A 27940-nucleotide genomic window follows, 5' to 3' on the forward strand; every position below is an offset into this window, starting at 1 on the left:
TGTACTTTGTTCTGTTTATAGCTGTAATCCAAATTTATTAAAAAAAAAAACAAAAAAACAAACCAGATATCTAAACCATTATCTGATACAGCTCATGGTTACACGGTTACTTTCATTTTCCCCCAATTCCTGGTTCTAAGTTTCTGTACTTTCATCTATTTGTCCAGGCTACTCCTCAGTTCTCCTTGTACCAGCACCCATTTCCAGAAAGTTTCAGAAAGAAATTGGGGGTCTAGCTGAACATAATCCCTGGGAAAGGTATAGTGCCTATCAGGGTCTTCTGTGCAACCCTACAAACATCAGTGCTGGCCAAGGAAGACTAAAAAAAGGCAGGACAAAAAGCTGTACTGAATTTTATTTTTTCTTGCAAAAACTTGGAATTTAATTGCAAAGTGAAAAGTGATCACCTAACTGTAACCTTTTTTTGTTGGTGGTGGTGGGGTTTAGCTGATTTTACAGATATTGTAGGGTCTTGACATGTTCTCAAATGTTTTTCTTCAGTATACCAATACAAAGAACTTAGGCAGTGTGTACATTAGTAACTTGTTGAGGGTCTGAAAGAGAGGTGTATTGTCAAAAAGCAGCAGAAAGCTGCTGTTCTCTGTCTCTTAATTCATCCATTTATTCTTTACCTTTGTCAATCTACGCAGCTGAAGAAATACTAGTGATATTTTTTTATGTCAGAAGTTTGTAAGAGAACATGATAGCTTGAGAAAAACCCTTGCAAATTTTTTATATTCAGAGGATGAAGTTTAAGTGCTTTGTTTTCTTGGGAAAGAGCTCACTCTTTACCATGTGAAAATTAGATTTTCCCAGTGACAATTACCTTCTTAGCAAATTATTTCTGCACCATGAGATTTAAACTAAGGTTACTTTTGTATCACAATTCACTGCACTTTGATATTTATGAGAGCTGTAATTGGCTACTGAGGAAGTGGTAGCCAAACGCTTGATCCTGAATGGGGATAAAATTTTTGTTTGTGAATAAGACGTTCAGATTCAGGTTAATGCCCAATAGACTTGAATGTTCAGAACTTGTCTCAATAAAAGTGTTTCAACAAAAGAGTTACAAAATTAGATGTTCATATCAGACTTCTTGGTTTAACTACATGGAAGCTTAGTCACAAGCAAAACAAACCCCCAGCTGGAATTGGGATCAAACATGGTGGGAGTGGAAATGTTGATCAAGTAAATTGTAATTCCTTTTCAGCCGTATTTAGAAAGATTCTAGATAGCTCAAAAAAAAAAAAAAAAAAAAATTCAAAAAATACATTTGCTCTTTCACTTTGAATTCTTAGCAAATATCAATGAATGAACATTAGAGGTTTTGAGAAAATACAGAATCAAGTGAAGCTAGATCATCCTTGATATGTCACACACTGTATTTTACAACCAAGATGTTTTTTGAAATAAGTAACCGGGATGCTGCAGTCACACAAGCTTTTCTAAAACTCTGCAACAACTGCTGCACCATCTCTGCAGAAATGATTCTGAGGAACTGATGATGGTCCAAATTTGGTAAAAAAATACCAAAACTCTCTTCTTTACCCCAGACACCCCTTAACAGCATCTGTCTTCTGTATATTGTTTGAAATTCATCAAAGCCAAGTGTCTGACCATGTGGTAAATGGTTGACTGGAATTTTGGAGAAGTCTGTGGTTCAGACGAGGAATTCCGCTTTTCTTTATAATATATTCAGCTATTTCATGTATGCCTTTGAAATACGTTTATGCACACTGGAATTATTCTAACAATTAAATGTTACTTAAGGGGACTGATCTGTGCACAGTGCCCAGCATTGAGGGCTTGCTCAGACACATGCACTGGCCTTTAGACTAGCCTTTAGGATTCACTCTCCATTCTCATCAAAGTCCAGAACCCACGTAACACAGAACCAAAGTACAAAGCTAGTCTGAAAGCCTCATTCTTCTGCAACTACCTTTGTGAATCCTTGAATTAATTTTCCCCTAAATTATGTGGCTTATATGTTTCTGTCATTTACTTTAAGTACCCATTTTTCTTTTTCATTTCTATCCTAAATCCTTAGGAGGCCCAAAGTTGCACCAGGTAATTGCTAATTAAGCAATTTTTCAATAGACATTTAAATGAATACATTTTGTATGATCGCTTTTGACATTCACTGTTTTTTCAGCAGCAAGTTCAGCTTCTCAAGACTAGTGACTATTTTAATCTGAAATCAACACTAACTGCTTGAAATATGCAATAATAAATATTACACATTTAGGCACTCTGTTCATGAGCTAGCAACAGAAAGTCATAGAAACATAAAATATACAACTGGAAGTGATTCTGAAATGTCATATCATCTGTCTTTCAATATTAAGGCTGTCATACTTGACGTATAGTTCTCCAGCTCTACTTACAAACCACCAAAACTGCCCCAAGCATAAAAGGTCTTATTCCAGTGTTACCTCTCTTTGTACTAAAATCTTAATTCTAACATGCAAGCACAATCATTCTCTAGCTTAAACTTATTAATTCTTATTTTTACCAATTTTTGTTCTGCCTGGCAGACTTTTCTTCTCCTTGGAAATGATATTGTGTTCCCTCCATCCCCATATTCAGGTGCATTTCTGTCCCTCCACAATGCAAGTGCAGGGATGTTCTTCCATCTCTGGCCACTCGTCCTGAAGAGCAACTTGCAAAACCTTCTGCCTTCACTACAGGTGAAGCTGATGTAAAGAGCACATCTCTGGGAATGGAAGAACACTATTCTCAGGGCTATTTTCTGTTGTGACAGCAAATAAATATCAGTTGAAGCCATTTCACCTCCCAGCATTTGTGAGGTCAAAACTGCTGGCAGCTAACTGAGACATGCAGGTGTGATCGTGATACGCAAAGCAATCACACGAGAGACGAGAAGTTTCGCAGGGCAGGGACTTTCTCCGATCCAGCTCAAGCTGAGTCAGGATGGAGAGCAAGCCTCCTTGTTTATTTCTTACTTTTTATACATTTGTGGGTCTAGCTGAAGATTGGCTTTTGGAGTTATCACCCCTCAGCCTCAGTGGCCAGACCAGCTGTCAGTTACAATTGTTTTCAGGTTAGAAATATGCAAACAAAGGACAGAGAATGAAAAACAAAGGATTTGTTTATGTTACATCTGTGAGAAAAAGGTAGAAACTGCTTCTAATATTGTACAGTAGCTAAAGGTCTGACTCCGTTTTATGAAAATTCAAAAGGCTTTAAAAAACTCAGAAAAACCAGGGTAACATGCAGGTAGCAACAAGCAGGTGAGATGAATGATTGACTTCCAGGAAGCACTCTGGTATAGCCAAACTTTTCTTGGAGAGAAATTCTACAGACTCCATCTTCAGAGGCTTTCAAGACCCAACTGGATAAAGTTCTGAGGAACTTGGTCTCATCTCAGATCTATTCCTGCTTCAGTAGACTCCTCCTGAGGTCCCTTCCAACCCAGTTACTAGGGTTATCTTTAATTTTTCCATTGTTGAATGGAAATTAATTATTATCTACAAAAATTACTGGTGAAATTTGGGTAGAAAGGTTGGGTAGAAAGTATTATAACAGTATGCAGCTAAGCATTTTGCTCAGTGATTTGATTTAACTCTTTACTGTATTCCACTTAGTGTTTGTAGTGCTGTTGGATAGGTGTTGCTACTTTTGCATACGGCCTTCACGCACAGGAAATACGTCCAGTCATACCCTGGAGCCATACCTTCCAGCAAATGAATTATACTACATTATAGAATAAGTAACCTTCTTCTGAAGATAAGAAAAATACCTTCAAAACCAAATAGTATGATATAATATTTTAAAAACACCCATAATTTGTTGTAACTAAAGTAAAAATTCAGCACCAATAGCATTTCATGGGGTTATCACTTTGTTGTTTTCTTTCACAACATAGCTCAGACACGATCAGTATTGTGTGCCATATACAAGGACTGTTTGATGATCTTCACTTCTCTATCTGCAGTAACTAAAATATATGACTCTAAATTGTATGTATCAGAATTAGAAGGAAAACTCATATTTTTCTTACTATAAAATCTGAAAATATCTCACATGGATGTACTGAGGGGAGGAAAAAATATTAAAGGAAAAAAAAAAACCCACATAAGTAATATTGATGTGACAGATTATTGTGTATCATACCTAAGTTCTTAACCTTTGCCTAAAATACATAAGACATTTACACTGTCAATCAAGAGAGTAATAAGGAGTAACTGAGCAGTAAATGACAGCCTGAATTGAAATGTGAGCCCCTACCCCCAGGGAGAAGTTAACTAGTGATGCCCTAGCTGGACATGAGTCCAGCTGAGACTTGGTTGCGGTCACAGCATTTTCCTTTTTCTTTTTGCCCCTGAAAGTTTCATCCAGGCTGCAGCAGGTAATGGCATGAGTGTTCAGATCTGACAGCCTGAAGGAAGGAAAAGCATTGTGCCCTTCTCTGGACCCAGCTGGGAGGTGAGCTCTTGCCTCCCAGCTGACCCTACAGCACCTCTACGTGCCTGCACATCTCTCCTCTGTTTTGGATGACTGACAGCTTCCTTTCACAGCTGCTGTCTTCCAGGAACAGAGCAGAAGTGCCTGCAGCTCAGGAAGGATAAGCTGCTCAAATTGGGCTCAGTTGGTCAGTCTGTATCAGTGTGTCTGTCCACAAAGCATGGAGCAGATTGCAATTAGGAGCTGGGCAATTGGAATGGGAGGTAAAGTTAGTTGCAAGTTCTAGTTTCGACTAACACCCAACATATTTGTATTGTAAATATACTCACAGTGTTGCAGAAGATACACAGACAAACATATACAAACATTACTTTTATGGGCATATGGGAAATATGAGATGGGAAAATAGATTCAGAAGTCAATGTTATTTCCAAATGTGACTTTACCAAGTCAAATAGTAGGCTTGAGTTCAAGACAGAGTTCACAGAGACAAGAGGATAAGAAAAGATAAACATATCTGGGCCAGGATTAAATAATGTATTTTAACTAATGCTCAACAAACTTGGATTCAATTCCAAACTCTTCTCCAAAACAGTTATTGGGATAAACACAATTTTATAAGGCCTAATAAAAAGTAGCATTAAAGACAAGAAGATAAAAAGGAATATAGAATACATAATTTTGGTCTTTCTGTTATTCTTCACAAGCTGGCTGACATTTTCTCTGATCAATGAAGTGTTAAAATGTTCAGATATGAACATCAAATAGTGAGGAATATTTTAAAAATAGTGAACATTAGTGTTTTGAGTAGGTATCCAATAAGACTGTTAGCTTGAATCTCTTGCAGAAGACATTTATTCTTCTGGATTTAGTTGTATCTGTTTGGGAAACTCAGCATGGTGTGATTGTCATGTCTTAATGGCATGAAGGCCATATCAACAGTTTGACTCAAGAGAAGTAAATAAATAAAACTACATATTTTTTTCAATAATTTTTAGAAATTCTAACTGGCCCATAATTCATCCATGCTTCTGGCCAACAGAAAAAATCAGTGAGCCCACCCGACTAAACAAATGCTTAATAATCCACATGGTCTGGCTGAAGGGCCAATTGGGCTAGGAGTAACATAGATTGCAAAAGCTCTAAGACTTGATGATCACAAATTGTGGCTTTCTAATTCAACCTTCCTGCCCTCAAGTGAATTCCACAACAGTGTTCTCCTTTTTTAAGGAAGAGATCCCAAATGTAAGGAGAATTGCACAATTAACTTTTCCTTCAGTCCCTTATTTGAAATACAAAAGTTTCTGCAAAATAAATGTTTCTCATGAAGCATATTACTATCAAAATCTCAAAATATTGAGAGCAGGATTTTTCAAGAGTGCTGAAGGAAATTTTTTTTCTAAGTCTGTTTTGACTTTGCCTCCTTGACTTTTGAGTTATATGCTCTAGGAAAAGTCTGTTTTGTGTCATTGAGAGTATTACTGACATTTGTGGTTTATTAATAATTTCATTATTTAATTGGAAAAAAATTTAAGCAGATAAATTGGGTTGTTCTGAGAAGAGCTGCCAGTTTTCAAAGGTAACCACAGGACTCAGGGAAACATGGAGACTGAGAAGAACAGGTTGGTCAGCATTGTCCATAGATGAATGAGTCAGCTGGACTAGGTATAAACATGGGCACTGTGGGCACAAGAAGAAAGCCCTTGCCAGGTCCAGTGTGTGAGATGGACCTACTGAAACAGTCATATCACTCAAGTTCTGAAGTTATTGTCTGATGTAAACCCCAGGTGATTAAAAACTGAGTGAAAAATCAGTGAGTAAAGCAATAGAAAGGTATATGATCATTTAGCTCAGTGACCACAATATTTAATGAAAAATTTAGGCCTCTGCAGTATTACTTACATTTCAAAGAGTACAAAAAGTTACTGTAATCTGTAACTACAAAAGGGTGGGACGCATTGTAGCACATGTTACAACTGATGGAAGTAAAGGATGTAAAAATATTTTTCTACTGTTTATGAGCATCATGGGAAGGCCCCTATCAGCTCTTTGAAATCCAAATATATAACTTCCAAGGATTCATAATATTATAATTTAGGATCTTTAGTGGGCCTATGTGGTGTTACCATTAAATTAAAATGATGGCACTATAGAAATTGAATGCATTTAGAGACTGGTGCCAAGTAAAAGTGGTGAAACTATTGTAATTCTGGGTTTAACAGTAATATTAAGGACTATGTCTTCTGGCTCTTAATTATTTAGGTCAAGAGTATGATAACCTAATTGATCTTATAAGATTAAAGTGTAAGAAACTGCAGAAGATATGAATGATTAATTTTTTTGCTCTAACTATATGAAGTGAGGTTTAAAAGTCCAGAAGCTAACCTGGTCTGATTTTCACAAATCCTCTGCTTTTGTTTGAACTGCATTTTCAGTAGATCAACCCTTCAAGTTAACAGAATAAAATAATTTGCTTGCCATTTCCTCCCAATTAGTGCTTCTGAAATCAGTGAGACTAGTCTCTGAATAAGATCTGGTGAATTAAATTCAAGTGGGTGCCATCTAGGTACTGACAACAGAGACACTATCACGATCAGATGCATACAACAGCTATTTGTAGAACTGATTCAGTGAGTGTTGGTAAACTGAATTACTAAAGAATAAGGAAGAATTACCATGGGACAGGAATCAGCCTGTATGCATTAGAGTTTCCTATCTGCATGTTCCGGCTTAGGTGGATTGCAGTAAAGTGCATTTCAAATATTAAATATTTTAAGCAAAGTTTTATACTCATATATCCATAAATCTCAAAGTCTGAATAAAATTTTGCATATATAATTGTGTCTGCATGGAAATGTCTGATTGTTCTGTTTTTCAGTATTTTAACATGCCATTTTAATCACTAAGCTTTTTTAAAAGCAAAACAAAAATTAAGTTTGCACACTTTTATTTCAGCTGGATTTTTCCAGGTGACTCATTCCATTTTGAAGCTATGCAATAAAGAGCCTAGGGTGTATATGGACAACCTCACCTCCCGCTGTCTGCTTCCTTGTACACAAAAGAAGACACGATGCAGTAAGGATAGCATGTCCTCTTCAAAAGTTATAAAGCCCATCATAGAATGGAGTATACACATTTGTTTAAAAATATGCCATAAATGGAAGCAGTTATATAATTTTTTAGCTTTTTTTTTTTTCCCCCCTTTATCATAAAATAATGTTTTGCTGATGACAAGCTGAAATGCTCTTCTTAATTTTAGACTCAATCCCTTACTTGTCTGGCTTAAAATCTGACTGATCTTACTATGATTTACACCTCAGAAAAATTAATATTAGAAGACTCCCAGTGCAACCTGCAAACCAGCGCAAATAGTGACCCTCGGTAATGGGATATTTCTTGAATATATGTGTACATATATCTCATACTCTGTACTTAAAAGTGCAAAAGTAACACTACATTTTTGTGAAAAGAATATCTATGAGTCAGATCTTTGAAAATTGATTAAGTCAGCAGAACAATGCTTTTTCTATACCTATTATTTCTGCATATGTCCATAAGGTAAATAATAGCCATGATCTCCAGTAAATGTGGTGAGGAATTAAAGAAATAGATACATTCTTAATTGAAACTTTGCTAACCTATTTAAAAATAATACTTATTTTCAGTATGATGAAACACTAACATTACTATCTTAATATTTCCCTTATATTCCCCTTTATACAATAACCATAGAGCTGTTATGGTTATTTACCCTTCACAAAGCTAGAAATAACTAAACATTAGCTACACTTTTAAAAAACATCATTATATGTGAAGTTTCCTAATATTAAAAAAAATAGACATTGCCACCGTATTTTGTGACAAAAACATAAAACATCTTTAAAGGTCAGCATAGCTTTTGCATGAAATATGTCTGCAGAGAAAAAACAAAAATTGCTTGAGAAGGGAGAATGAGACTTTCGGAATAGTTAACTACAGAACAGCTGGCACAGATTAGCCTATGTCCTCATACAATCAAAATGTTTCTATTAGAGAACTTGAGATAACCAGCTTGAGAGTGTTTAAGTATACTCCAGTATTTTTTTTTTTTCCAAATTTAATCAAGCATTATCTCATGAGGTATGACTGCATTATCCCAGTGGAATTAAAGAATTACAAACCCTACACTGTTATATATATATATTTAATATCAGGTTATTCAGCTTGATATTTATCTGTGGTATATGCCAGCTTTTACTGACTTAACACACCATGACAAAATCAGCTCAGGGGAAGAAGGAAACGCATAAAAACTCTAGCTACTGGTTCACTAGTGAGGCCAAAACTATGGTCTCAGAAACACAGCAGAAGTACATGTCTGCAGAAAGGACCTGACTAAGGCCACAGCCAGTGCTGAGACCAGCTGTGCTGAATTTCTAGTCACAACCAGCTGGCCTCCCCAGGGAAGAACTGCACTGTGGGCTTCAAGTGCATTCAAAGCATCTGACGGCGAGTGGTGCTGGACTGGTGATTGCTCAATTTGAAGAATAGGACATTTATAATCTAAAAGTATTTCTTCCTGTACAGAACTTAATGTTGAAATGAATGTCACTATCATCAAACACATCCTTCTGCATAGGGGAGTAAGAAACAAGCATAATTGTTATAGAATTTCTAATAAAATATAAACTGCAATTCCATCATTGCTTTAGCTAAATCCTGCTTCCTCTGACTCATAGCAATGTGAGACATAAGAGACAATATGGCTGTTTCACTAAGTCAGTGAGTTTATTAACAGGAACAAAATACCATTTGGCTCTTCTTTGTTTAAAATATGAGATAAATAGATATTATATTATATCTGAGATATATATCTCATATATATGAGATATATAGATATTAGATAAATAGATAAATAGATATTATCTCATATCTATTATAAATAGATATGAGATAAAATAGATTTTATTATCAGGCTTAGGCAACTTGATGGCTGTTGGTAAAATCTGAGGCCCTATGAAATAACCCAGGTTTTGCTAGCAACAAAATTAGGATTTCACCAAGCTGATTTTCATCCTTCTGCTATGTTTGTCATCCAGCGCAAATAGGAGAAGACTTTTCATTCTATGACTTTATTTTTCTCACATCCAGGGCACAGTTGCTCTGCAGATGTTTATGCTGAAGAAGATATATTTATCTCTAAATGAGCAATTAAGCTGAATTGTTATATTGATACAACCTCAAAAGAGGCAGAGTATTTATGTTATTTCTGAAAAGAAGAGAGACAAATAACTAAAATGAACTTCTCATATAAAGAATGACAGAAAATGGCGTTGGAAAATGCAGTTTCTTCGAGTTACTGTATGAAGACCTCAGAGAGACAAAAAGCACATGCAGTAAGGGCACACCTATAATATATTTTTAATGGAACTGCTTAATTTAACCTAAATATGATTTTAAAGCACAGGCACTGTAAAAACAGGAGACCTGTCCTCACTGGGAACAAGCCATGAGGTTTCATACAGAATAGAAGGAAGTGCAACAAGCAGGAGTTACATTGCAGCTCTGAAAGATCTTAAGGCTTCTGGGGAATTTTCACCTATGTATCTCAAGTAATTGCAAATTTCTTATTACAACATTTCTGTGCATCTTTAATACAGCTAAACTCACATTACACATGACAAGGGATAATGTTAACTCTGTTTTAAAGATGTGAAAATGACAGGCAAGGTAAGTATTTTCCCAAGGCTAAAGAACTTGACCTAAGTAACAATGCTGAGTACCCCTCTATTTTGAACCCTGTTTCTCTGACCTACCCATGGAGTGGTAACATTTGGAACTGTATTTAATGCTGTGGTCAGTGCGGTAATGACTGTGTTGGCTATGATTTTGACTGTTGGGGATGTTTTGTTAATGCTTTTCAAGTTTCAGGCTCAGTTCTGACAGTGTAATCAAATTGGAAAAAAAAAAATAAAATCAGAAGGGTTTTTTTGTATTTATCGAATGCATGAATTGTCTTGCTACATTTATCAAGAGAGGTTTTTTTTAAAATTGTTTTCCCCTGCTCCCTTTATCTCTAGGGATTTCCAAAGCAACTCTGTTTAGCTTTATGTTTATCAGATTTTTTTTTTCTCCTTTTCCTCTCTGAGACAGGAAGCTGAGGGTTTTGACCTCATCTGCATCTTTCCCAGTGTCAGGAGGTGGTCTGTTCAAAAAGATTCCAGGACACTGATCTCTTTCTGATTTATCAGATAGCTAGGTCAATAAATAGGTCTCTACTGTTTTTTCCACAGCTGTAAAATAACTAGCGGAGTCCTCTGAGAGCTAATTATCAAATCTTTTGAGTTCTTCTTTCAAGGAACAAGCGTTATCTTTCTGGTTAGTAAATTCCATTGCAGTGTGCTTTAGAAAAGACTGCTTAATTGAAGGAACTCTGGCTTACATGAGGCAGTTCATTTAAATAAAGTGCTAAGATCATTCTTAATAAATTTTTCTGCGTCCCTCTATCAGTGTATATTGTTGTAGTCACAAAACCATCTTACTGTTTATAAACAGATTGTAGTGCAATTGTCGTACCAAATGAATCCAGCAAGAGACAAAGAATAGGATTCTTCTGTATGACTTATGTTGATGTGAATTGCCAAGGTACAGTAGTAGACAATAAATGGGCTCTATTCCAGATTTATAATTTTTCTCCATATCTTCCTCACCAATACACCTAGTTTTTTGTGCTGCTGTGGCAAGTAGCCGTATTCTATCCCGGGTGAGGTGGTTCATTTGACATTAGATACAACCTATCTGAAATATCTCCATCACTACCTAGAAAGTATATTTTCTGACTCTTTGTGAAAGGAAATGTGGAAGACTATATCAATTGCCAAGACAACTCTCTTTAAATATCTTGCAAAAGTTGAAGTAACCAAAGCACTCCTAAAAATCATATTATAGAATCACAGAATGGTTTGGGTTGGAAGGGACCTTAAGGATCATCTAGTTCCAACTCCCGTGCTATGGGGAGGGACACCTTCCACTAGAACAGGCTGCTCAAAGCCACTTCCAACCTGACCTTGAACATCTTCATGGATGGGGAGTCCACAGCCTCTCTGGGCAAACTATTCCAGTACCTCATCCCTCTTATATTAAAGAATTTCTTCCTGATGCCCAATCTAAACCTACACTCTTTCAATTTAAATCCACTGTCCTTGTACTATCACTACATGATCTTGTAAAATACCTCCATCCATCTTCCCTGTACATCCTCTTCCAGTACTGGAAGGGTGCTGCAGGGTCTCCATGGTGCCTTCTCTTCTCCAGACTGAACAACCCCAGCTCTCTCAGCCTGTCTTCACAGATGATGTTTCAGCCCTCTGAGAATTTTCTTGGCTTCCTCTAGACATGCTCCAGTGGGTCCATATCCTTCTTATGCTGGGGAGTACTGATGTTGCATCCACAACTGGATGCAGTACTCCAGGGAGTGGAGTGGAGTAGAGGAAGAGAATTTCCTCCCTTTACCTGCTGGTCACACTTCTTTTGATGCAGCCCTGGACACAGTTGGCTTTCTGGCCTGCAAGTAAGTGCTCATTGCTGGCTCATGTTGAGCTTCTTATCCACCAGCAGTCCTAAGTCCTTCTCCTCAGGGCTGGTCTCTGCCCAGTCTGTATTTGTGCTTTGTGATTGCCCTGACCCAGATTCAGGACCTAAGTTTCTGGCTACAAAAGGCCAATCAATAGATTGAAGCTTGCAAAAAAATCTCCAGAACACATCCAAACTATCTTTCTACTGTCTTTCTGACAGTTTCAGTACATTATATTATTTCAACTAAGATATTCTTTTATAAGTCACATATTTAATATTATTCTACTGACTATTGCTTAACAATAAAATAATTATTTGGTCTGAATGCCATGTTCGCAAAGCCTATTTATTGAATATTGGAATTCAAGGAACTGCCAGCTCTGCCTTTGAGTGAGTATATGTAATTCCTCTGGTTTCATTTGTTCATGCTTACACTGATACTGTTATCAGTAACTCTTCTCCCAGACTGCTAAGTTTTGGTTATAGTCCCTAAACAACAAACCAAAAAATTCAGGGTGTTTACTGGAGATTGTGTGAAAAATACTATATAATGTTTTTAAGAAAAAGTTACTACAAATATTATTTCTTGCAATTTTTATAGCGCCTTTTAAAACGCAAATAATACACAAATGGAGATAATTTATGCAGGACTGAAAAAAACTACAACAAATGAGTCCTTATCTTATTTCCCTACAGAACACGTGAAGTGATAGAATCCCAAAACAACTGTTCCACACACTGCCAAAAATGACCAAAAAACCCACTGTCACATAATACATGTGCATATGACATGGGGACTCACAGAGAAAGGCAAAATTTTATGCTTTGGTCATGGCAGGAAAGACAAATCTTACTATTTGTTATGGAGTAATGGGAATCACTCAAGCAGAGAATGAACAACAATGTTATCAAGTAGATTCCATGGATTCCTCTTGACACAGAGCCTCCTTACGCATTACTGAGTTAAGTCACACTCCACATTTTCTCTGCCTGCTGAAACTTTGGCCTGGGTGTAAATCCCAGTTGGTGTTAAATAAGAAAGAGCAATTCAAATTAGACAAATGGCCTGAATTCAAAATACCCACTATAAACTACACTACACCATTACAGAGTCCTACGCACAACAGTTTTTCCTGTCTGTACAGAATTAAATTTCAAATTGAATCCAAGAGCTGTATACCAATGAATGAAATGTTAGGCTTCACCACAATAAACAAATATAGATTCTTAAAATACATTGTATACAAACATTTCCCTTGTCTTTTTGATTAGCGCAGCCCCACACAACCCACTCCCAACTGCCTTGGGATGACCACAGAATACAACCTCTAGCTACTAAACTTCTCTTTTGTCTTGAAGAATCAGGGACAGTACCAGGGGAAAACCATCCCTATTTTCAGCTCTCAAAACTAGGTCTTTAATAATCCCACAAACTATTTTTATATTTAATATAAAAACATATTCCAGGAGGGAAGAAATCAGTTCAAGCTGTTTTTGTCTGCTTGTTCACTTTCTATTCCCCCTCTACAGACAAACTTTACCTTTGATGCTCACAACTCTGTCCTTACCAAAGACTGAAGTTAATACCAGTGGCAATGGTGGGGGATATTATTTTCTTTACTATTGGGTCCTACTACCAAGGGCCTAGAGAAAAACCAAAGAGTTCCTTTCTTCTATAGGCAGTAAGAGCAAAATAAAGGCAATTGTGTCAGAGACAAAAAACCCCCAACAAAAACAACAAACGAAAACCCTAAAAAAACCCTACAAAACCAAAACAACCCAAAACTCTAGTACAAAAGACTGTCTTCTTACTACTTCTATTTCAAACACATATTAAAATCATTTTAGTGCTTATACAGTGTAATATCTATTTCTTCACTCCTCACTGAGTTTGATTATGTTTACATTAGATTCCCTGTCTAGATTGCCAGTGGTACATGGTTTTGCTTTCAAAAAAGTTTTGTATTGAAGTGGAAAAGGACATTGTCTTGCAAAATGCTGGGAAATGCACATCAGGAGGATGCATTCATGGAGAGCTGAACAGCTGCCCAACAGAATGAACACATTACCACAAGACTACTGGGAATTAGTAAGAGAACTAGAAAGCACAAGCACAGGAGGAAAATACTCTTTACTAGTTTTACATTGCATCTGATATATTTCAAACTGATAAAGCAAAACCTATAAAAATCTCAAGAAACTGTCTAGTTTGTTTAGAAATCTATATTCTTCTAGCAGGGAATATTTATCAAATTCACCTAAAAGGAAACTGTGATGTATTAATGTGTTTTTAAAATCTGTTTTCAGAAGATTTTTTGTAGTCATTGTTCTCAAAGTTGTAATAATTATGTATCTTGCAACCAGTTCATTTGAGGTGGGGGACAGAGTTGGACATTTTCACATTGCAACTGATGGGAATGTAAAATCCTATGACTATGTCTTTGAGTTAATACTTCTTCCACTGTGCAGATATGAATCTGCTACCCTCGAGGCACATTTTTTTCTCCTAATATCTGAAAAATTTTCCCAGACTATTGATAATTTCAAATAACATTTGTTCTTTGTGAATCAACGCATTAGATCTATCAAGTCTGCCCTGCAGCTATCAAATCAGAGAGTGCACACAGTCTCATCATCTGATATCATTCACCTCTCATGCTTTATATCATGTCACTCAGAAAAGTCCCTTCAAAAGAATGCTCCTGGCCCAAATGAAGACGTGACAATGCATATGTACCTTAACCCACACTGTTTCCCTGGGAACTGCAACTCACATTTTAAAGTTCAGGTTGTTGAATAACATTCAGTTGAATGCTAATAATATAAATGGTAATTTCCTCATTTTGGGGTTGTAGGTGATTTAGCAGAAGCAAGAAAGGCTATAGAATGGCTTAAAACTTAGACCCGTTCATTTTCACAATTATATGATTTTGCTGAAACAACAGTATCTTACGTTACCACATGCAGTCAAATAGAAAAGTCATACAGATATCCAAAATAGATACAGTAAGTTTAAAATACAGATTTGAATTGCTAGATTAAAGGATTCAGTAAAACTTTCAGTTAAAAAAAAAAATCACACGCTGTACAATTAGGCTAGTTCAGAGACTCAGAATTATGAAAGCCAAAGTGTCTTTGATAGGCCTGTTTAGGATTAAGCACCTTCAGTCAAACACCCTGAATAGAGTGGCAGGTAAAAATAGATAAGGCAGAAAAGCCCTTCAATTATAATAAGAATGATAGATAGGGGTTTTTAATATTTTCAGCGTATCAGACCGCTGAACTGATAAGAAACTTTGACGACTGCCTTGAACAGCAAGCTTGCTAATCACACAAATATTATTTTGGTAGATGGGATCAAAAAACCCATAAGCATCAACAAAGAATCAGCCCCCATAGTTCTTGAGGATTCTTGATGTGTATTAAAAACAAAATAAAATATATCCACCAAACAAATGAGAGAAAGAAATCAATGCAGAAGCAACAAACAAAAGTTAAGCTTGTGTACTCTGACATCTGTTCCTGAACTTTTTTCTCTTTGTGTCTCCCAGGAATTGTTTGCTTTGGTTTCTGGCCTGTGTATTCATATGAATACTCAGACATGATATTCAGACTTACAGACAGGTTGCTTCATATTTTTAAGGCTAGAGTTATTTCAAGAACCAGTGGGGATATTGTTGATGGTGGCATCTTTTTTTTTTTTCCTACCTTTTTTTCCCCTCCCCCTGAAGTTGCAGAATTGTGAAATTTAGGAAGTACATCTGTACTCAGAGTAAATAAATTTCTTAAGTGACTACTTTTTCTTAAAGTCAGTACTGTAATATTAACTAAAAATAGAACTATAATTTAAAAACCTAATAAATTTTCAGCTATTATGTCTGTGAGTTCCTGCTTACCCTCCTGCAAGTGACCTGCTTTAGCAGCTGTGAGGTGATGTTATTATAGGTCATAATCAGAACTCAAAGTTTGACAGATGGTCTATTAACTGAGCTACCTCTTTTTGGAGAGCGCAAAAATTTTGCAAGTTTTTACAACACTGCCTTAAAACGGAGGTTGGTGGAAACCATTTGGATGGAAAATCTGTTGCTATTTCAGTTGTGTATCTGGTAAGATGGAAAATTTTTCAAGTCTACACAGATGGTAAATAAATTTCTGCTACATGAGGCAGTTCCTGGAATAAAGAAATTTTCTCAAATAACAAGTGCCAATATTTTTTCAGCAAGACTTATTTTTAACTTTCCCAAGGACTTGTTGAGAGAGCTGGAGAAGTGTCCTTTCACCTTCAGAATCCTGGTCTAAATCCAGAAATAGCTTCTAATGTTGTTCTCAGCATAGATGAGTTTTCTTTACACTCAAAAGGACATTTCAAAACAAAGATCAAAGCTCCACAATTATATGTTGCTGCTGGTAAACATTCCCTCTGAACAGAATGGCTGAAAAGTAAGAAGTTTCTATTTAAACCATAAGACAATCATCAGTGACTAACAGTGCTGACATTTAAACTGTCATTATTGTGCTTCATGAGGCAATGCTGTTGACGCAGAAGAGTTTGTCCTCCATGAACTAAGTGTAATGGAAAGGACTGAGAGAGAAAAAGAGAGGGACCAGAATCAGGGACAAAGTTACTGCAGACTACGCACCAAGGAAGCTGTGAAAAAACTCAGAAAAAAAAGCTGTGAATAGTCAGGCTTGGGTACACATTTTAAGCAACAGAATGAATGCTGGACAAGAGGTCTAGGAACCACAACTACAGAACTGGCATTTGAGGGTGTTTGGGATGACTCTTCCCTCATACCAAAGTGGAGCGAAGTCATGGAAGCCACTCATCCATTTCGCCAGCAACTTCATATTTCCTTCCTAACTTCTGCATAGAGCTCTGCTTCGCTGCAGCCTTGAAATCAAACCCTGGGAAATTATGATACTTGCAAGGAATAAAATAGACATTTTTTTCATGTCACTGAGTAATCTTTACTCAATATGAACATAAGAAAATGGCTAAAATTCTCAATATTTCACTCAGCTTTGTACACAAAGTGGGGCAAAAAACCCAAACAAGAAAGACTTTGTGAAAAAGCAAGAGTAGAGGGAAGAATCAGTGTTCTTAACATCCTGACTAGAAGACTCCAGATGAAAAAGGATTTTTTTGTGTCTGACAGAGACTATGGATAACCTAGAGGAAAAAAAAAAAATATACATTCTAATCTAAGGCTACTATTACCATTCCAAAGAGAGCAAAATTCAGGAATATTTGTATTTCTTTTGATTCTGATTAAAGCTGGTTTCCCCATTGTCACAACTATTCACGGGCTACAGTCTGCAAAAGCAGCATCCATTGATTTAAAACTTGCAAAAGAAGCTACATTAAAAATTAAAACACAGCATTTCTAAAAGCTTAATAAAATGTTTATGAAATGTGACAATTTATGAGTCCTGCAGTAGATTTATGCACAAGAATATTAATTAAGGTAGTAATAGAGAAGATCTCCCCAAATTATCTTTGATACTAGTGATATTGAAAAAGACCTGGGAACAGAGTGGTCGACTGGGAGTAATTTTCATGAGCTAAGAAAGTTTTGCATAATCAAGAGTTGAATTATCACTTTACATAGAAATCAAGTGTTTCTCACATCTTTACTTTCTAGTCTTATCCCACCACTAAGACAATGGAAAAAAGACAGGTCTTGAGAGACTCTCTCTCCTCTTATTTACTCTCTGGCAATTTGCTTTCTATAGAAAGCCTAAATAGTAATGTTCATTTACCACTTGATCATCTTGTCATCATCTACCAAGCAGTGGAGTATTTGTAAAGAGGTGGGTTTAACATGCTGGAACAAATTCAGTAGCTGTATTGAATGAAGCGTAATATGCACACAGAATCACTACTAAATCTGTGTGAGATAAATACAATTTGGCATTTATCAGAAGAAAAGTGTTTTTCAGGGAATATGCATGTAGGAAAGTAGTTTGATTTAGTTTACCAAGGTTTGGCTATGCTTTTTCATTTTCAGTGTAATAAAGTGTAATTTTAAAATATTTTTAAGATAAAATTACATGCAACGCAGGCCATGAGCTTTAGCACTGAATTTTTATTTTTTTTTGCTGATTTTTCTCATGCTTTCATATCAAACAGCCATGAATCACAGATCAATGATTAATAATGCTTTTTTCTTTAAGAACGTTGAGGATACCATCCAAGAGATTAAAACACATAGTGCAAGAATATAATCAGCTCCTTAAAGATATTTTTTGTTGGGTAGATAACACATTACCAAAATATTCAGGATATTCAAATAGAAACCTTTGTTTAATTGGATGTGCTGTGTGAAGAAAAGGTTTAGGAAGGAGGCACCTTACAGAAAAGGATAAATAGACTGCTATTTAACATAAATACATATTCTGTTTGCTATTCTAAGTCTTATGTAAGATGAGAGTGCAAAGACAGGATGAAACTTAAGACATGAAAGTTATTGCTGTAATATTGAAGGACATCTTCATGTTACAGTGAGCCAATTTCTCGTGAGCATTGTGTGCATAAACCAAATTCTTAATGTTCCATTGTTGTAAAAGCTTTAGACATCAGCTGTAACAGAGTTATGAAAAGCAGTGAGGATCTGGTATGCATTTGCCATACATTTACCTCAGAGCACACACATGCTCACGGTGTATTGCTGCCTAGATTTTTTTTTTTTCAAAGGAGGAAGAATATCCCTCTAAATTTGAATTCATAACCATTTTTGGCCATATCCTCTGGAGCTTGGAATAGCTTTTGGCAGCAGAAGCAGTATTGTTTCATTTTATAAAGCCATATACAATTCACTGTGTGTATTTTCTGTGGCATAAAACTCCTTGCCTTTACAAACCTCTTATGTCACCTTTGAGAGAGAGCAGTAAAAGGAGATAAGCACGAGCAACACATTTTAGGTGTTTCAATCGTATGTACCATTATGATGGAAAGGAAAAAAAAAAAACACCAAACACCAAAAAACTCAACCAAAAGAAAACACCAAGAAAAAAATCCTACAATAAACTTTGCAGATGGCTCCCACCTTGCTGCAGTTAGCTCACAAGAGTGGTTCTCTCTGTTTGCCTTTACCTATCACATGGGAATGACTCGGATACTTGTGGATTAACCCACCACCAAACTTCTATGGTCAAGTACTCCTTGACAGCAGTGGCAAAGATTGATGTAAAGCCTCAGCTCCCAGAGCTGGCCAGGGTATGCTGTTCTTCCCTGTCTCCTTCTTTGACATGGCAACACTAAAAAACTTTACTTTTAGCACAAGTTATGTCTGTAGTAGACAGTTGTGCTTAAAAAAGCTGTTCTGACATAGCTATGGCATCAAAGGCTCTTTAATGCTCTAATACTGTCTTTTCTGATTACTGCTGTAAGTACGGTTTTTGGATGGAAGCTCAGTGTGCCTCTTGGATCTCTCTGTTGTCACTTGAAGGTTAATTCAAAGTGAACATTATGCTTGTGAATGTGCCAGAGGAACAGCTCTAGGAAGCAAATTCCTTTTTTAAAAAAAAAAAAATAAATATTTAACCAACAGAAAAGTGTGCTGTGGACAGTGATGTCATGTAATCCAGGGTGTTTTGTCCAAGTGTCTTAACTCCACTTCCCATTTGTTAAAGGTTTTGCATACTACTCATTCCTTCCAAAACCGCTTCCCTCAAAAGCTTGGTGTTAATTAAAAATCTGGTGTCATTTTAGCAAGTGATCATTGGCCCATTTAACATGACCTACCACTGACAATTTATAGAGCGCAGACAGTAGATAGTAGGCCAGTAAGGAGTTTTTAAAAATTCATTTTAAAAACAAAACAAAAAAACGTTTTAGAAGTCGTCTTCCAATCAGTATTGCAGAACTGACAAAATTAGAAATCTGAGTACACACTACATGGAATTAAAGCTCTCTAGATTGGTCCCTAGAAGCAGGAAGATGATTCTGGTGAAGCAGTAGTGTGTGACTACAAACTGCTTATAAATACAAATACTTTCATGACCATTTTAGGTAGTTCAGCTCCAAGCATAATTTGATGTGCAACAGTCTCTTGGTTTGCAGTCTAGACAACACTGTCAGCCTCGAAAATTTATTGCTGAACACTGTCACAAAAATGTGCCAAAGTAAAATTTGCATAAAGGTTATACTGTAATGGCTTGGCAATCATCCCATCCTGTTCTGAATTTGTTTTAAATACTTTTCACATTGTTTGAAATACATCATACTTCAGTCCAAACATAAAGGAAGTCTGTGGGAAAGCATTCTTTAGCTTCCCAGATGGAGATAATATTTATGATGCGTATTTTTCTGAAAGTAATAGAGAAAACTCATGGTCATGTAACCACAATAATAGGAGTGCTTTATGACCACCACTTTCTACTAATTACCATAGGAAATATGCATAATTTAAAAAAATGTATATCCAACTGCATCAGTACATTTATATTTTTGAAACACATTTTCATTATTAAATGGTAAATTTAGAAAGCAGGTTTTCAGTGCAGAAAAGAGAAACAAATATTGATGACAGCCAAGAAGGTTTCATTTTTTTTTTTCAAAGAAATCGTACTATTTGTTTTGCTTCACTTGCATCTCTTGCCAGTTTCTTCCCAATGCCTTCAAAACTGTGACTGTTTAATAGCAATGTGCAAATGCAGCAAATTCCTTGCGGTGAAGCAACTATGGATTTCAGTAATAATTGCCCACTGTACTAATACTACAGACTGTAGCTCTGAGTTGTGGGTAGGAGTTAACCTTTCAAAAAGCTGTTGTGGCTTAAGAGCTCTCACAAATTTTTGATGGTGCTCATATTCACATAACTAATTTAAATAAACAGATCCATGCTCGTCTCTAAAATTTTTAGAAAGTTTGAGAATCTTTAAAAAAATCTATAAAAAGTTTGAAAATTATACAAGGTACATAAATGGAACAAAAACAAATCCAAATTTCATACTTGATAATACATTATTTATCTCTGTATATAAAAATGAAGCTACTCTGGCATAAGTGCAGGTCTGAATTTTACAGGAAATACAGTTAGAGAACCATACAATTTGAAGTAATTTTACTATGATAATACCTCTATAGTAACTAGCTTCTGTTGTCTCTAAAGTTACAAATTATTATAACACCCAAGTTCAGCAAGGCACTTAAGCATACTCTAAGAACATGGCAGTTCCACTGACATCCATTAATTCTTTTTCAATGTCTAGATCTAAGCAGCTGGGAGTTGGTCTTCCATGACCAAAATGAAGCACAGGAACCTTGGTCTTCTAACAACCATCCAAATAAAATTCATGACTCCCACATTTTCAGAATTTCTAACGATCATTATGATTTTACAGGACAGACTTCTTCCCTGGTTTTTGGATTCCTCCACTAAAATATTTGCATGATGACTATCTATCAAAATACTCAATAGGAAAACAAAATGTGAGAAATGACTGCGAATATTTATCATTTTGTAAAGGAATAATTAAAGATAATTGACTCAGAAAATCACCAACTTTTAAAGTTGTCATCTCCCTCTGACACACGTTTACAGGCTCAGTCTCAGAAAAAGGTAAATTTAATTCCATTTCAAAATCAAAATACAATGAAACACATATTTTTAATTTAATGTTTTAATTAAGGTTTCCTGCACAGTCTTATTGTTTTTTATGGCTCTTATCTTTTATGTTTCTTTTCCTATGTTGATCTGTCCGAGTTATTGTTGCTGTGCAACCCTAACAAGCCGACATCCTACTATTTATGTAGCAATAGCTCAGGCTGGATCCCTATGAAACCAGTTTCTATAAAATAGAAATAACAAAACCACCGTAAGAATCTTTAAAACTAAATTTAAAAAATGTAAAAAAATGATGAACCATTAGGTTATCACCATTCAAAAAAGAAAGAATTGAGGTAAAAGGAGACTTCCTTTTAAGACTTCGGAAAGACATAATGGTGGTAGGGCTGGAAACTGGTATAGAAACAGCAATAAAATAAGAAAAATACCTACAATGTTTCATATTATTGTTGACAACAAGATCATAATACCTTTAAATGCTCTATTGAAAAGGATCATACAATGAGAATAGAAGAGATGGCACACAAAGAGTTGCAAAGAAACAATTTCAGTAAAATAGGTCCCCCTTATGGGTTTCTTTGTAGCTTTCCTCCCACATACCTTAGTATGAGCCAGCAAGCAAAGTTCTGTAAGTTTCCCATGAAATTAATTTATGGTTATACAAACAGAAGCTCCTGGAAGAGCCTAACTTTCTAACTTGCCCCAAAAATCATAGTCTTAATGTTGTGAAACAAAATGTAATTCTGATTGTAATGAAAGAGACTCAGTCTTCCATCTCATGAACATGTGTAATACTCAAGAAACAAATACGGATGGAAAAGTCTGAATTCAAGTAAGTAATTTTTTTTTCTTTCTCACATTAGGATAATTATCATTGTTGAAATAAAGAAACAAAATTTATTGCAACAGTACAGGAAATGTAAAACCAAGTTTCAAAAATTCACAGCTTTCCTGTGGGGAAAAGGCAGTGTTCCAAAGACATGTGTCATTCCAGGTAACCTTCTACCCAGGTTTCTTTTGATATTTACTGCTAGTCTTCTGTTAATCTTACTCTTAATTTTCATCTTATTGACACTGGCAGCTGCTGTTATGCTGACATTAGCTGTGTCTTTAAGCATCCTTTGCAAATTACACCGTATTTGATCTAGAAATCTGGATTAAAGTGGTAGCAATAATAATGAGCATTAGGAATAGCCCTTATATTCTTTGCCTTTGCAGGAATGACTTTAAGATTACATCATCTATTTGAAACTGGAAAGCTACTAAGCAGACTGCCTTGAGGAACTACACTGTCCTACAGGAAAGGGATGAACAGTCACAGTTGTTTCTGTAGCTGTTTTCTTCCCATTTATAGTGAATGATTTCTAGGAATAACTAAGAGGAGGAGATGGTGGAAGAACAATGCAATATATGGAACAAGCCAAAATTTGTTTTGTAAGTGGAATTTGTTAATGTTCCACTTTTTTTAAAACTTCATGTATTTTTATTCAAGCTATTTAGAGCCACACTCTACAATGTGGATTTTCTACTCCTTTACTGATTTGTCATTTAAAAGAGCTGTCTGAGCCTTGTTTTAAAAATTACTTTTACAAAACACTGATTATCACTGGCTGCAACAGCACAGCTGCAATTGTGTTTGGGAAGTGAGTGGGGAGAACTTACTGGGAAACTAGATCCCTCAAGCCACCTTTTTATGCTGGTGCTGAATAAAGTAGTTCCTTTTTTGTGTTGAAAAAAACCCAAAATTAATTTGTTAGAGTTCTGCTGCATTTGTGAACCTTCTCAATATGACCCAGCAGAGATTTTTCTGTCTTTGCCTAAGCTTGATGAGAGGAGCAGCTTGAAGAAAACATAACATGCAGCACATGCAAAAATTTGACAGATTCTGTATGAGATAATGGCCATTTTCTCCCATTTACAGATCAGTGCATAATAAAAAAATAGTCTCCTTTTGTTGGTATTCTTTAAATAGTTGGTGTTCTTCTAGTTTTGTATAATACTGTTTGCTTAAAGCTCTGTTGCTTTTTACATATGAACATACATGTGAGCTGTTTTGATACCCCAAGCACTACAGTTTTCTCTTTAAGTTCCAAAGATGATTCCATGCACAATTCTGTGAAGTGACTATTTTAAAATCTAATTTTATTTAACCCAGGAAATTGTGCAGAAGGGTCTAGCTGCTTTATCCACATATTAGTTAATCCACTTATGTTTCTGCTACTCTGAATCACTAATAACCATGAACTTCATGTTGTGGATGAACTGAATTGATTATCAAATAGGAAAACCAGGAAAGCTTGATTATTTTGTATCTCTCAATTAGACCTAATATCATTAACTTCTCACAATTAAATTCAGGTCTTTCCTATTTCTGAGCCTAAGGAAGTCTTTCTGAGAAAGTGAAGGAAAAGAGGGTGCTGTGCTTCGAACATTTGAACCCTGGTGACTTGAGGGAGCAAAGAATGCTGCAGCAGCTGTATGTGTTTGCAAAAAGCATCTTCAGTGTCAGTTCATCCATCATGACTAAAGCAATTTACTGCAATGGAGTTAGTGCTGGTCAAAGATGCTAAACTTTAAGCCCTTAAGCCCTCGAACCTGCATCCATCTGCAGAGCAAGCATATCAGATCCACACTGTCTCTCACCTCAGTTTTCTGCTTTGGAGACAGCTGATCTAAAGATAAGAGGGAAGGTCATGCTCTATTGCCACAATTAAAAACAGTTTAAAATATGTTAACGAGGAACAGATTTGCAAAAGAATTTAGTACCAGCAAGCGCAAGAGCAGAAGTCTACTCAAAGGTCCTAAGTTATAACTGTCATGAAAATGGCTGAAGATCAGCACCTTTCTATGATCACCTCAAGTGTGCTACCTCAAGTTTAGGTGCCCAAATACCTTTAGCAATTCATTTCCATGTGCCTTTTCCCATATTCTGACCCTTATGGGCACATGATTATGTGCAACTATAATTGACACTAAGCATTAATCAGACAGTGGTGTGTTTTAGGCCTTAACTGCACTTTTTGAACTGCTGACCTTGAGAGAAAAGGTTTTATATACCATTCCCAATCCCTTAAGTCTTCCTGTCACTGCAAAGCAAATACTTGGCTTTTATGGATGGATTCAGTTTCAAGTCTGCAGTTTTTCTAATGTTTTCTTAAAATTACAAAAGTGGCTTTCTGGGGAAGTTTGTAAACATTGGCACATTTTTCATTGCACACTATTACCACCACAGACAGGCTTTTGTAAAATAGTGCATGGTTAGATATAAGTGAGAAAATCCCTTATGCAGGAATGTTGTTTGTAGAAGTGTCCTGTGAACTTAAAGATAAATAGCGCCACAAACAATAGCAGATCATATCTTTTCCCTTCTGCAATTCATGTTACAGTGGCTGGCAAAGATTTCTTTAAGCAAAGTAGAATGAGGTTTCCTTGGGATATACAGACCCTATCCCCTTTTACATTACACACAATTTTGCAGTTGCTTCAGCCTTGTAATGCTCAAACTTCCTTGACGAAACTCCTCATTTTGCTCCTTTTTATGCTCATCTCCTTTCTTAGTTTGTCTCACTATTAGTCTCAGTGGAATTTTTATAGTCTGTCCTTTGAAATAGTTAATGGCACAAACACAAATCATACATACATTCTCAAAAATTATGCTCATGAATGTGCATTAAAATGATGAGTATGTGATCTCAAAACAAGATCCAAGGAGATACATGGAAACTAGCATCAAATAAAAACTATTAAAAAATATAGCATGCTGCATCTTGCTAATGATATGAAATGTACACATCAATATCAATAAACATACTTAAAAAGAAAATTTGATGCCAAAGTAAAGCAGATGAGAAATGGCTAAAATAGTAAATTAGTTCTCAGCGACAATGTCAATTTGGTTAATTTTCTTTTTTTAAACTTGAACCATTTTCATTGGCATTTCTGGTACCAGTAGTCATACTTTTGTTTCTTATTTGTAACTTTGAGACATTTGAATTGTTACTGCATTAACTGTGATTGTGTGAACTACCAAAAGAAGACTGGCTTTGAGGGCTTCTGAAACCTTAGGCAAGACTTGCTTACATCTTCTCACCATGTTAATCTGGTGTTACTATAACCAAAGGGTCTACACAAGGAAGCAATGGCCACCAGGATGCTGTGTGGGCATAGAGTACTTCAAATATGTGACTCTGTACTTTAGTGAAACAGCTACTGAGGCACTATAGCTGACAGACAAAGCCCACACAATTAAAAGAAACCAGATGTATAAAAAAAACCCAGACAAAGGAAGCTGGATGATGTCAAATAAAAAAAGGCAGAGAGAAGTAAACAATTACAAATTGGTTATTAGCTAGAAAAAGCAGCATAACTGACAAAGCCTGACTCTAAGATGAATTCCATAGTGCCACAATCAGTACATCTCCTTTTATTAAAGCCAATGGGAGTTTTATTTCCAAGGAATATCTCCATAAAATTTTTGTAATGATACCCTTCCTTACTCGGTGAAGACAGTGAAACTCTTGTTTCATTAAAATCATAAAATATTGTTTCAGACTCAGCAAATACTTGTTTTTGCAAGAACATATGCTCATAGGGCGGAGCTAAAGACCAAAGAACTACTGCAAAATATTTCCACTCGCTTTTTTCTCTTTTAAAATCTTATTGCACTTTTTCCTTGTACTTTCTTTTTCAATAAGGCTTCCAAATCCCGCGACACAATCTGTTTTCCTAAGAGGAATCAGATAATGATAGCTGCAGAAAACCAAAGAAGAAAACACGTACTCATTTATCCTTGAACAGCATATATGAAATATAAAAAATTATATATATAAAGTGAATATAAAGTACCATACAAATTCATACCTCAGCCATTTTCAGATCTTAAAAAAAAAGCTCCTAAAATTTAGTTGCTGTATACACATGTTTGTTATGAAACTATTTGACCCTCATAAATTAATGAAACAATCACCATCATCAGAAACTGGGGGAAAATATTTGAAAAAACTCTGCAATCTACAAGCCTCCTACCTTTCTTTTACGCAGTTTCACTTGATTGTTTGAATTTTCGTTTGTGGTCAAATGGTTCCTTGCATGTAAACACTGAATGTCTTCTGCTGAACTGACATTTGAAAGGCATTTGTTCTCAGGGGCCACTTGAGATTCTGTGAAACCACTTCCATCCAGACCATTTTCCACTGCCGGGATGCAAGAGCAAGGAGAAGATTGCATAAGGCCGTTGCTGGGTTGCACTGCTAAACAGAGCTGTCCATCACTACTGGTGTATGATTCAGAAGAAATCCCACCGTCTACCACATTGCACTCAGACTTTCCAAGGCCGTCTTTGAAAGCATCAGATTTCCGGCGCTGTTGTGCAATTACAGCAGTATGAAGCAGCTGCTTCCCAGGCATAATAACTTCTTTCACATTTGGAGAATTGATACAATTTTCCTTCTCTACATCCACTACTTCATTTAAGACTTCATCATTACAAAGCTCCAGGCTTTGGCCAATACTGCCACAAACATCTTCTTCTTTCCTCTCCTCTTTAGGAACTATGTCACAGCCAGGTTCCTCACTTATTTCTCCACTGATTCCAGATGATTCAGCTGCCTTGTTACACTCTGTTATTGGTACCATCTGTGTTAAGGAGCCTGCTCCATTTAAGCTGTGCCCTTCATCTTTGGGCTCGTTTCCTGCAGCAGCAATGTGGTAATTAACACTATCCAGGTTGAGTGCAGAATAGTCATCATCGTCATCAGACACATGGACTAGAGTTTCTGTGCTGGCCTCCAGAAAATGCTCCTCATCCTCATGGTTATCATTTTCATCCACCTCCTTCGAAACATTTCCCAGCTGGTTTTCAGGGAAGCCAGTCACCTCTCCACCATAGCAACACTCTGGAAATGAAGCAGATTTTTCTTTCCGGCCCACGCTCAAAACCTCATCTTTTTCCATACTTGTTTGCAAGTTATCAGCTACAAGTCCGTGATGACATGCTGTATTATACTCCACAGGCTCCAAAGCCAATCCCATCCACTGGGTCACATGCTCTTCCCAGCTTTTCTTTCTGATTGCTAGAGACATGTCATAACAGATCAGCAGCAGATTGCAATGTACCTTCCACAGAGGACCAGAGGAGATGTCATGGCTGCTGTGCACTGCTCCGGAGGAAGAGAAAGTTTCATCATTTTAACATCTGCAAGAAGTAAAAAAAGACACTGTTATTGAATCAGCTCCCAAAAGAAAAAGAAAAAAAAAAAAAAGAAAAAAAAAAAAAAAAAAAAAAGAAGAAACAGTTTAAACAAAAGTGTAAAACAAGATAAGACTGTAGGACCAGAAGGAAAGGAATTTAAAAGATTGTTCTGTTTAAAGTTTTAATATTTTTCATACAAAAC

The 27940-nt window shown here is 36.1% G+C and overlaps 1 protein-coding gene across 1 annotated transcript in view; it reads right to left on the reverse strand.

Annotated features, from left to right (window-relative positions):
• Window positions 1–27940, reverse strand: part of DLC1 (DLC1 Rho GTPase activating protein) — a 216431-nt gene that overhangs the window by 174070 nt on the left and 14421 nt on the right. Inside the window, exon 2 of the mRNA XM_040063971.2 lies at window positions 26574–27741. Coding sequence (XP_039919905.1) covers window positions 26574–27629 — 1056 coding nt within the window. The 5' untranslated portion in view covers window positions 27630–27741. The remainder of the gene's footprint in view (window positions 1–26573; window positions 27742–27940) is intronic.

The sequence above is a fragment of the Hirundo rustica genome, chromosome 5, assembly GCF_015227805.2.
Source record: "Hirundo rustica isolate bHirRus1 chromosome 5, bHirRus1.pri.v3, whole genome shotgun sequence".
Classification (NCBI taxonomy): Eukaryota; Metazoa; Chordata; class Aves; order Passeriformes; family Hirundinidae; genus Hirundo; species Hirundo rustica.